This window comes from Panicum virgatum, chromosome 5K, assembly GCF_016808335.1.
Source record: "Panicum virgatum strain AP13 chromosome 5K, P.virgatum_v5, whole genome shotgun sequence".
Classification (NCBI taxonomy): Eukaryota; Viridiplantae; Streptophyta; class Magnoliopsida; order Poales; family Poaceae; genus Panicum; species Panicum virgatum.
The window spans coordinates 4,863,809-4,875,842 of NC_053140.1; the positions used below are offsets into that span (position 1 = coordinate 4,863,809).

The 12,034-nt window shown below is 52.9% G+C and overlaps 2 protein-coding genes and 1 long non-coding RNA gene across 3 annotated transcripts; 1 reads left to right on the forward strand and 2 right to left on the reverse strand.

Moving 5' to 3' along the window:
* Positions 1–326: 326 nt before the first annotated feature.
* LOC120705808 lies at positions 327–2,473 on the forward strand. The gene is made up of 2 exons (XR_005688064.1): positions 327–999; positions 1,082–2,473. It is a non-coding gene; the product is annotated as an uncharacterized LOC120705808 (long non-coding RNA).
* A 2,974-nt stretch (positions 2,474–5,447) lies between these two features.
* LOC120705809 (E3 ubiquitin-protein ligase At1g12760-like) lies at positions 5,448–8,974 on the reverse strand. Its single transcript, XM_039990334.1, has 6 exons — positions 8,772–8,974; positions 8,534–8,598; positions 7,079–7,882; positions 6,688–6,813; positions 6,326–6,602; positions 5,448–6,234 (listed from the first exon to the last, which is right to left on the reverse strand). The coding sequence occupies exons 3-6, from the start codon at positions 7,672–7,674 to the stop codon at positions 6,007–6,009; spliced, it is 1,227 nt and encodes a 408-aa protein (XP_039846268.1). The 5' UTR covers positions 7,675–7,882; positions 8,534–8,598; positions 8,772–8,974; the 3' UTR covers positions 5,448–6,006.
* Positions 8,975–9,648: 674 nt separating this feature from the next.
* On the reverse strand, positions 9,649–11,076 carry LOC120710444 (aspartic proteinase CDR1-like). Its single transcript, XM_039996129.1, has one exon. It carries the CDS (start codon positions 10,990–10,992, stop codon positions 9,649–9,651), a length of 1,344 nt encoding a protein of 447 aa, XP_039852063.1. The 5' UTR covers positions 10,993–11,076.
* Between the last annotated feature and the right edge of the window lie 958 nt (positions 11,077–12,034).

Here is a 12,034-nt window from a genome sequence, read left to right on the forward strand (position 1 = left end):
AGCCTCGTCTTGTGCTGCTTCAGCACGGCGTTGCACCGCCCGGCGAGGCCGCCCACGGGCTTCGCCGCCGTCGCCCGCCGCCGCCGCCCGTACGCCGAGCACGTGGGCCGGGGCACAGACGCCGAGATCGGCTCCATGGAGACGATGATGCTGCTCAACGGTGACAATGCCCGACGGCGCCCAATGCCAAGAGGTGCAGAGAGAGTGTTTGCAGGCTTGCAGCTCGTAATGTGACGCAGAGAAGAGAGCAATGTGATGAAATAAGAGAAGAGAGATGGGTGTCAGGGTGTGGAGAGTTGGGAGCAGCTTGGTTGAGTTGAGCGCCGGAGAGTGGGGGACGCCGCTGTTTAAATAGGCCCGGCCGGGGGTTCACGCCACGTGTGTCGATTGGCAGTTCTACCCTCAGCAGCTGCGTCGCCCTAGACGCACCAGGAGCAAGGGCAGGACAGTCAAATCCAGCCGAGCGAGACCCAGCCTCAGATCGGTCAAACATGGCCGCGGCCGCGGCCGCTCGACCAGCCACCACACGACACGACGCATGCAGGTGCAGTGCCATGCCCGGCCGTCCCCACCGGCGGCTCAATCACCGTCTTGCCCACACGAGCAGGCGCTGCGGCACAGCGCAGGCGCTCCGGGGAGGGCCAGGCCCCAGCCCCGCATGGTGGTGGCACGACGCGCGCGGTGGTGGGTGACGACGAGCCGCCGGCCCTGGCCCGCACAGGCTAGCCGGCGAGATTGAAGAAATCTTGCGTGGAAAAGCTCTCTTGGCCTCTCATGGCGGGGGTTAGCACAGCTAGCATCGTCCAGGAGGGAGGCGCAGTCCGCGCCGCGCCAGCCAGAATGAGCTCGAGCGTATGGCTTGTCGCTCGGGGAGGACGGTGGCGGCGGCTGTTGCACGGCAGGCTGGAGGTGGAGCCGTCCATGGGGTTTTATTGAAAATGTCTGTTCCGGCACAACAACAAAATTCCTTTCACCAGAGAGCTTGCTGCTGCGAATACGGTCAGTAATGTTATTTTTACCTCTGTAATTTGGCAAAACTTGGCTCCGCAGAAATATAAGTTCTTTCTTTGTTACTGCATAGACAACGTCTAAATTCCAATGCTCGTCTACATCACGGCAAAATGCGTCCTACTAGTCAATGTCCTTTTCTGACTTATGGTGGAGATTGGGCCCATATTTTCTCCAAGTGTCAAAGAAGCATCATTGAAGCATTTTGGACAGCTAATCCCCTTCTCGAGCAGGATAACCATGTCAAGAGCACGATCCTCATCTGCATCTTCTTGAATATTTGGAAATGTAAGAATGCGGCATGAAGATGGGTCCGACCTTCAAATTTCCAAGCGATGTCACAATGACATCCTTCTATGGACCAACAGATGCAACCCCGTCGCTTCCCCCGTCGCTCCGACTCCACCACACCCCGCCACCACCCTCTGCCTCCGCCACCGCCGGAGCTGCCTGCCGGAAGTCCGGCACGCAGCGAAGAGGGCGGCGGCGGGGCCGTAGTTCTCCCTCATTCCCTATCTCTCTCCTCTTTTTTTTCCCATCCCCTCCGTGCTTCCTTCCTCGGCCAGATCTGCTCTTGTGGAGGCTGGATCCGTGCGCTGGTGGGTCGGATCCGCGCTCCCCCGGCCGTTCCTAGCTGGATCCGGTGTTGGCCGCCGTTGACCTCGGTGGTGCCGGGCAGGCCCTTGGCCTTGCTGCGGTGGCCCCCTACGCCGTGGCGGCAGCGTGCGGCCCAGCGGCGCCTGTCTCGGCCATTACCGGCTGTGACGACGCCTGTGGTTCCGGCTGCAAGCAGATCGCCGGATTGGGGCTGCAGGTGGGCGGTTGCTCGTGGTTTGGCCAGCAGCAGGGCAACGGCCGGCCGATCTTCTTGTGCCGGCATGCGGACTTGATTCGGTGTGCACATGGAGAAATCTCAGCTGGCAATATGCCGGCCGGCAATGACGCTGCTTGTTACAGTATTTTCCTCGCCGGAGGTTTTGACGATGTGCTATGCTATTTGCAGATCCGTGAGTGTCGGGTGATACGGGAAACCGTTCGAGGAAATTCTTGGCCGGCGTAACGCTGGCGTCAACATTGGTGACATCGTTTGGTGCCATTCCCTCGCTGTGCCATTCCCTTGCTGGAGGTGATGCTGACATATCCTCGTACCCTTGCGCCAGACGGAGGTTTATGTGAAAAGGCAAGGAACAGACCATCCGGATATTAAGCTTCTAAGTAGGCGAGTGATGCGATGGTTTGGTACCTGTGAGTACAGTGCAAGATTGAAGCGGAACGAAGAAAAAATTTGAAGCTTAGTCTTTTAGGTTTCTTTTTTTATATAGTTTTTTCTTATATTTGTGAATTTCCTCGTTTGAGGTCTAGAGCCTAAGAGCTCTTGTAACCCTTTTGGATGTAGTCATTCACTGGTGAATGATTAAGGCCGGAATTTTTCATAATCTAAAGAAAATTGGCCAAGATTGTTGAATCGAGTAACTTCTTCCCTTAAGCCGATCTCAGTGGGAGTGTCATAAGAGTGTCATGGACATTAAATTTGCTAACATATACTAATAGTATAAGGAGAGAGAAAGGAGGAGTGTCATGAAATGTGAGAGGAGTGTCATCACCATGACTTCCCACTGTCACAGTTTTTAAGATTCCAGTCTAGGTAACTGTGTCGATGACACTCCCACTGAGACTGATCTTAGGATAGAATAAAAAAATTTCAATCCGTGCAACCTTTAGTTTTTCTTCTTTTTTTCCCCTCTTATTAAGATCTTTCTTTGATCTGCTTTATAATTGCTCGCCAATGTAAGTTGTTTCTTTGGCAATAAAGTTCAGAAATCCCCGGGTTGCCGTTATTTTCTAAAAAAAATAATTTACATATGAACCTCGTGATTCCGATTGCGATCCAAAACGAGAGGATTATCTAGAAATATCTGATCTTATTTTTACAGAAAAACCTCTAATTCGGATCGCAATGTATGAGGCAGTTCATGAAAATATCCGATCGGAAGTTCTACAAAACGAACCCTTATACCCAGGCGGTTCGCAAATACTCCACGGTGGCGCCGGAGTAGCAGGCGAGCCCGCGCCGCCGCCGGCGACCTCCGCTAGTCCCGTAGCCTCGCATCCCGGCGATCCTCTGTCGCTACTCACCGCCCATAAGAGGAGCCAGGCTCCCCGCGCGCCGCTCGCATTTTCCCAGCCCTCCACAGCTGCCGTCGCGGCGGCGCGGCGGGGAGCAGTGTGGCCGGAGACGGCGGGGGACCTGTTGCCAGCCGATGGCTGTTCGCACGCACGAACGCGCCGGCGCCGCGCTGGCCCGCGCACAGGCTAGCCAGACGCACGCGCATGCGCGCGGGGCGGGGCGGGGCGGTCCGGGGCTCACCTCGCCGTCGTCTTCCTCCGGCACACCACGTTCCCTTCCCTTATCGCCTGACTGTGCCACCGCGCCCACACGTACGCGCTAGCCAATCGGCAATAGCCTGGGGCACGACGCAGCCGCCGCGCGTCCGGCCAATCTGCCTGCCGGCCCTGTGCCGCCTTCGCTCGACAACGCCATGCTACAGGGAGCGCGAGGGCCGGCCGGCAGAATGAGAGTGAGAGATGGACGGGCGCGAACCAATCCATCATCTACACCTACTACAAAAGTGCTCATGCTTCAGCATGATTACAGGCCCGTCGTCGGTCATGAGGTGGATCGGCCCGGCGACACGTGAAATCGGACCCATCGCCGGCGCACGGACAGATTGAGATTGCTGTCTCCGATTCTTCACCGGATTCAGGTATCTAGGATGCCGTTCAGTACTTGAGCAGATTAGTGCTTTGCTTGGCTGAATCACTGCATGCTTAAGCAAAGTGATCAACACGGTTTTATGCTGCAGCCGCACGCTCCAGAGCACAATCATTACTAATACCAGTCCATTAGTTTCAGGACGGCAATAAGATGGTTTCATTTCATGATCATGAGATGTTAATTCTAAGCTATGATACGCGGATATTTCGCAAAACTCACGTACCGGTATCAGATACTGTTTTGGATATCCGTACTCCACGGATACTCCCGGATACGTATTCCGTAAGTATCGGACTATTTAGGTATTTTCAAATAATAAAAATAAATCGGATACTCGTGGGATGCATGTGGATACCTGTCCGATACCTTCAAACCCTAACAACACCACTCAATCGTTTCGTATAAAGGTCCTCCGTTCAGCTGTGCCACCCTCTCATCCCCACTCGCGTAGCCGCAAGCCCGCAGCAGCCTCGCACGGCTCCCTTGCTGTCACCGCCGCAGTGCCACCCGTCCACGGCTCCTCCTGCTCCTTCCCCGTTGCTCATCGCTCCCTTGCCATCAATGCCGCCCGACCACCCGCCCATGCCTCCTCCTGCTCCTTCCCCATCGCTCGTCGCTCCCTTGCCGTCACCTCCGCCCGCCACCCGTCCGTGCCTCCTACTGCACCAGCGGCTGCGCGGCCTGTCCAAACAGAGGCCTGCACATCTGTTAAAGCACTATTTAGGGTGGTGCTGCGCTGCTGGAGCTCGCCGCTGGCGGGCCGCCACGGCCGCCGGAGCGCGCCTCTGGACGCCCGCGCGGCCGCTAGAGAGGGAGAGGATGAGCCGCGGTCTCCGGGGAAGGAGAGGAGGAGCCACGGCCGCCGGAGCTGGCCGCTACACAGAGAAAGAGAGAGAGAGTGTGTCGGAAGTTGGGGAAGAAGATGACCGACATACATTCGTGGAACAGACGAACATGTAAGATAAGGTTGATTTTTTTTCTTTTGCCCCTTTCCTTTTCTAATATATGAGTTTATGACGCATTATAGTCCCTGGAACTTCTATTTTCTTACATTCTAGTTCCTGAAACTTTTATTTATTTTTATTTTTTATATATATTGGCGTATCCCCGTATCCTTGTTTTTGGAAAAATGGCATATCAGAGTATCCCCGTATCGCGTACCGGTATCCGTATCCGCGTATCCGGGCAACATAGATTCTAAGCTATAGCAGGAGTAGACCAGTAGAGTGGTCAGTGTTGCATAGCTGTATTGTCTGCCCGCACACAGTATCATCAGAGCAAACCAAGAAAGGGACCAATAATTGGAGATATTCTTCTTCTCCTCTCTCTTTCTTTCTGGGATGCAAAAGGACAAGCAATAGTTGACAGTGCAGCTTTCATGGTCCAATGCAGGGGATGGATAAGCTTTTGCAGCTTAATTATGCGTAGGAGCTTCAGGTTGTTGGATCTGCAGCTGAGCTAGTATCTCTCTAAATAAACGTGGGGGAACTGAGAAATGTTGTTGGATACTTTATGGATAGATCAGCGCTCTCTTTCAAAAAAAAAAAAAGATCTGCGCTCTCTCATCTATCATGGACACATCTGTTATTGCACTTGCTGTCACCCAGTCATTACAGTCATACACATGCATTTAGGGGTACAGTACAGGCATGCTCCAGCCAATGGGTTTGGTGAATTTTGCCTTTCATTGATACCAATATATATATCTACCTAGTACCCAGCATTTCTGGGTTTATACAATGTACAAGATCAACCATTACAGGAGCTGCGGTACTGGTGCAGGTTGACCAGATACAAATGAGATGTCCTTTTTTTTCTGTACAAGGACATTGGTGCAAAGTGTAGACTAATTCACTACATTTTCTATACAAGGAGATAGGGCAACTGCTGCTAACAGCAAGGAGGTTAACATCAACAACCCACAGAGTATCATCATCTTAGGTAGCCACCATCACCAGCTCTGAGTCCAGCTAGGAAGCCATGGTAGGTGCGCGAAAGTGTTGCTTCAGAAATGCACGAGAAAATCTGAGAGAACACTGCTCTGCACTGTAAGCAGGAAATATATTGGCAATACGAAACAAGTCCACCAGAAAAAAGGACCTGTTGTGGGATCATATAGTGTATAACCTTCCTACTTGTAGTCGATTATGTTAACAAGCTTAGGCCGTATCAAAAGCACGACATCCATCATCCTCATGCTCATGCGAGAGAGCAGTCAGCAGTTATCGTTGTGACTCAACGTCATTGCCTACTCTGTTATCGTCCCGAGGCCCTTCGTCAGAGCCAGTTTCTGCAACACTTTTTGAGCCCCCTATCTCCGCCTTGCAAAGAGGGCACAAGGCGTTTATCTGGAGCCATTTATCTATGCATTCCATGTGGAAGACATGCGCGCAGGGAAGTTCTCGTAGATCTTCGTTGTTGGAGAACTTTGACAAGCAGATGCAGCAGATCTGCAGAGCCCAGACAAGCAAATGTGTCAACAAATGCGCAATGTGCAGTACAATCACCAGATGTTGAAAGGAACATGAGGAGGGAACTCACAGCATCTTCTGCAGAGATAGTTCGCTCCTTGTCAGTTCCAGCTGCCAAGACTCCACCGCCATCTTCTCCCACATCCCCATCGTGAACTCTTTTCGATTTGAACTTGTACGCCACCAAGGCATTGATTGTGTCCGTGGTAGCGCCTCTGTTTGGATCCAAATCCTCGTGGACACCCAGAATGGAGATTATGCAGGGCAGGCAGCAACATATCATTGTACAGAGAATGAAAGGTAATGCATAGCCAATGAAGCCGAACGCAAGGAATACTATGCAGATCCTGAAAATGGTTACAAACAAAAGATGACTCATCTAATTTGCAAATGTGAGGAAGCTATTAAAAATTGAAAACATGCAGCACATACCTGTACAAGTTAGGAGCATCTTGGGCAGAAGAACGGCTGCCAAATATCCACACATTCCCCACAACAAACCACACGGCAAAAAAACAATCCAGCAACAATTTAAAGCAAGCGACCAATGCATAGAACCTACAAGACATTAATTACACTATTAGTACTTAGTATTTCATGAGGACCGAAATGTTAGGCAGAGGAAACACTTCAAATGGTCATGCCATTATATGATGCGTCTCAACTACCACATCCAGAGTTCAAAGAGAAGTTATAGGAAGTACAGAATCTTAATAATCAGCATAGTCAAAATGCTCAGGATCATGTGATGCATCCCATTGGAGATAAGCTATACGACTATGCAGGTATAACACACGTATTTATTCAATGGAAGAAATGTTACCTTGGACTTGCCAACGGTAAGTTACTTCTTGAGACTCCAGTTCGGTTGGCACCGTCCACAGTTTCTGATGCATGAGTAGATGAAACGGCCGCAAAAGAATTAGTCTCGGATATATTTCTTTCTGAAGAACTTTGGGTCGGCAGTTCCTGCTCCGTGTTCTGGCGATTGCGATGAAGGTACCGCCAATAAAGATGTGGAAGAATAGCAATACAACCTATTGTATAGCCAAGAAGCCACACAAATAATGGAGCATGTGGGTGCTCGTTCCTTGATACCGATAGAACAGAAATAGCTGCTATAATCTGGCTAAGATTTACAATAAGCTCAATTGAGATCCAGAAGCCCGAATTCAAAGGATTCTGCTGACGATGGCCTCGATCTCTTCTGGCAGAGGATGCGTTTTGAGAGTCAGATACATCATATGTAACAGAAGACCTTTCTGGCACTGCAGGCACTTCATCCGGAGGACTTCTGGTGTCGTGAAACTCGTCCAAGCTCTCGAGATCGTCATGGTGAGATGCTGATGGGGAGGTAACATCATTCCTTGGTATGTCAATTGTGTGATCATGATGGCTTAAGTTTCCAGTGTGATCCATCAAGAAAGGATGACTACGTGATTGACCTTCACGTTTTGATTTGGCAGGAGCAACAGCCACGAAACTAGACAGCCATACAACACGTTAGTTTGATAGCCTCCCTTGATATCAAGTGATCTCCAAATTGATTCTATATCCTTAACACAAACTAAGGTAGTAGTACTTATTTTTCTTCCCAGCAGAGCACATAAGGTAACTTTTAGTGTACCTGAAGGAATGTAAAATCAATACCAAGAGTCAAACAACTGCCAACCTGCTTTAATTTATGAAAGACTTCATCTAAGGTAAGCACGATATGTCACTAGACAGAATTAGACTAGAAGGAAAGATAGCAGCCAGGTTATATGGAGTGTTTTCGAAGATCAGAGTCGTTGTCGTAGGTAAACCTCATTTTCCATTACCGAATCTCATCTGTTCTTCTAAGGTTAACATTACGTTCCTTTAGAAAATAGTATATGCAACCAACTATTTTTCATCTTATTTTCTTGCAATACTAGAGGTTGACTGCAAATCAATCATGCAAGAAAACTTTTCTCGTTTTCTTTTGCAAAAAAGAAAAGACTGGTACAGAGGCAAACAAGGTGTCAATATACCATTCCTTTTTCAGGGCTATGGAGCCAGTTATCCCAACAAAACACTACTCCCACAAAAATGAAAGGAACGGCGAATGATTTGCTATTGCTACACTAAAACAAACAAATCGTTGGTCACACCATAGGCATGATTTGGCTAGAGTAATCAAAACATAACCTAACATACTGATCCTAGAAATGAAGCACACAACAAGTCAACAACCGAACCCCTGCAAATGCTGGTTCAAAAGAAGAATGCAGCTACGAGGGAGCATGGTTCAGCATACCTCCATAGAATGGCGAAACAGAAGCCCCCACCTAATCGGCGCAGCTCGGTCGTTCTCCCAATCACCTGGGGGCAAAAAAAAAACAGCCAAGAAGATGTCAGGATAAACCGTGCCTCCAGCTACAGGCAACCCAATCCCAGGAGCATCTCAATCCCGCAAACCACTACAACGCCAGTAACCCCATTCCAATGATCGGATGAGAAAGGCAGAGGACAAGAGAGGATCATCGGAAGCATACCTAGGAGGAACCGGGGCTCTCCGATTCGGGCCGCTCCCACCCCCGAGTAGCGAGCGGATTGCCCCCCCTGGCCCCCCTCCCTGCTCCTTCCCCCCTCGGCTCGCCTGTCCTTTCGCCGCCGTCGCTTTTGTAGGAACCCCCGCAGGTCAGCGGTCGGGGTCCTCTCGGGCGACGACGAAGCTGACGACCAGGCGGGGGGGGAGAGAAGAAGAAGAGGAGGAAGCCAAGGGGCAGCCCGGTAAATTTAGGCAGCGCGCATCGTGGCCGCTCGGGTGGTGGGATCCGACGGCCGCGGAGGGCGCTCGGTCATCGCCCGCTGGCAGCGGGCGGGATTAGGGGGGGCCCCCCTCCCCTGTTTGACTAGCCCGTGCGATTCGGTGGCAGCCCAGGTTAAGGAATGGCGAGGTGGCTTCCGCCTTCGCGTGGGAAAATGCCTTGTTAAAACCTCGTGTCGTCTCGAGCCTCTTTGGCTAATGTTAGAGGAATCACATTTTGCGCGTTGCTTCCGCGGGGAGTCCGTTGCGCGAACCTTCGGAGGAAACGTGGGGGTGCGTGGCTAAAATTGGCATTTCGACTCTCCGGTGGGAGTGTGCAGTAGTGAGTCAGCAGCAGCAGCTTCAGCAATCAGCAGCCAAAGGCTCTCGCTCATATGGGCTCAGTGCAAGGCCATGTTGGGCTACGAAACGGTAACCAAAAAAACAGAAACATTTCCAGTCGCCGGGCCGTAGAATCACCTGGTGCGAACCTTCATACAGCACACGAACAGGACATGCACAAACGTAGCAAAACTCTGTTTTTTCCCCCGTCACATGATTTATTTATTTTCCAATTGTGTGGCTAGATACACAGTAGGGGCGCCCATGGCGGTTGCTCTTCATCAGCTGGAGGCGGCCGACGCCGGCGAGCGGGCGCAGTCGGCGGGGGCGAAGGTGACGATGCGCGCGTCGAGGTCGTACCCGACGTGGAAGTTCTGCTGCGCGACGTTCCCCAGGATCGACACCGGCTGCGACTCGGACACGGGCACCAGCGCCAGGCACAGCGTCCCCTCCTGCACCAGCACGAACGTGTTCTCCGGCCGGAGCGTCACGTCCCCGCCGCCGCCGCCGCCGAACCGCAGCGCCACGTCCGGTACCCCCCACTCCTCCTGCGCCCTCCCGCTCACGTCGTAGCACACCTCAAGCAGCTGCTCCGGTGGCTGCGCCCGGGTCAGGTTGATCCGCCGCCCCAGCTCCGCCACCAGCGGCCGCAGCAGCGCGGGGTGCAGGAACGTCAGCGTCGTGCCGGAGTCCACGATGATGGCCGAGCTGTGGGACGCCACCGTCCGCCCGCCCACCGCCACGGACTCGAGCGCCACGGTGTAGTACGCCGCCACCTCCCCGGGCACCAGCGGCGTCGTCGCCGCGCCGGGCTCCGACACGACGGCCCGGGACCCGAAGTTGAGCGTGGACGACGAGTTGGCGGCGTAGGACGGCATCAGGCAGTAGGAGAACCGGCGCCCGAACGGCGTCGCGGACCCGAGCTGCGACACGAGGGAGACGGCGCCGCCGCCGAGCCCGACGAGCCCGTCCGCGCGGAAGGTGCCGGCCATGTACGTCGAGCACCCGAAGTCGATGTGGGGCACGCGCACCTGGCGCGCGCCGCCGCCGCCGTCGGCGAAGCTGAACGTCTCGGTGGACAGGACCCCGACCGTGCGGGACCCGTCGCCGTACGCGTACTGGTACTGGCAGTAGGAGTCGGCGTCGCAGGAGGCCTGGTTCAGCCCCTGGCACGCTTCGGACTGGCACCCCACGACGTCGTACGTCGACGAGCTCGACGGCTCGAACACCACGCCGCCGGCGGCGGCGGGAGCGCCGCTGCCGTTCCTGCAGTCGACCCACACGAGGTCGCTGCCTGTGTCGGCGATCGCGAGCAGCTGCGTCGGCGGCGTGCCGATGTTCACCGCCATCAGGTACTCGAACGACCGGGAGATGATCTTGGACTCGACGCCGCCGTCGGCCGCGGGCGCCGGCGCCGAGCCCCCGGGCACCTGGCCGTGGAGCGAGCGGCGCGCGGCCGCGAGCATCCGGCCGTGCGGGGACAGCGCCGGGTCGTGGAACGGCGACCTCGGCGAGTCGCGGTGGATGAACTCCACGCTGAACCCGGCGTCGGACGCCGCGCGGGCCCGTTGCTCGGCGAGGAGCAGGAGCATGGCGGAGAGGACGAGCATCGTCGTCGCACCCATGGCGTCCTGTGTGCTAGCGACTCCTGAACCGGACGGTAATTTCTGCCATGGCTGATGACACTCGCCGATACTAATAGGCGAATTACCGTAACGTAGATGGTAACAGCATCTCCAGCAGTTTGGCAAATCGAGTTGCTATCTTTGATTTTTGGCAAAAACGTTAAAAATACTCATCCAACAGTTTGGCAAAAGACTTGACAATTTTTGGCAACTTGGGAAAAACCAGCTTCCAGCGCGTAAATATACGCGCGCGGCGCGCGGTTGCCATCGTGGTTTCTAGTCAGGTGGGAGGGTGAAAAAAGAAATAAATAACAGAGAAGGGTTCCTGATTTAAGTTTTCAAGAGGTGGAAGGGCATAAATATAATTTTGTTTCTCTCTCATGGTTCCTGATGTAAATTAGATCTGAATTTGGCAAGTGAATTATGCCAAACTGTTGGAGATAAGCTCTTTTTTTATTTGGCATATCTTTTTAGAAGTTGGCAAAATACAAGATATGTTAAGTAAAATATGGCAAACTTTTAGAGATGCACACTAGAGGGGAATGGCAAAGGATGAGTGGGCGTGGACGCGGCTGGTGTGCTGCTCATCATGGGCTGTAAATCCGCAACCTTGATTACTTGCCATTAATCCCAAATGGCATGCTGTGCTGTGGTGATAGTGATACTGCCGGCAACATGGCCAGATTCCATCGGCTGGTGAAGAGACGCGTACGTTTTCAGTCTCACTGTGGGGGGAGCTGGAGATTTTGGGGGGCAGTAATTAATGAGGAAAAGATTGCATATCAGTGGAGGCAAGCCATGATTAACCGTGTCGTTTTGGTTTGGTGGCTAGTAAAAGCTGGATCTGGAGGGGTCGCCCATTTGGATGCCTGGAAGGCTATAGTAATTACCATCCTAATAAAAAACTAAAAGCCTTCTAGTATACTCGTAGTAAAGGAATCGGTTGAATTGGGAAGGAGTAATGTTAGTGGAAAATAATTCCAATGCCTGCCTCTCTGTTGTTTCCTCTTCGTCTTCTGGAGAAGAAGTGTGGCGCGAAACG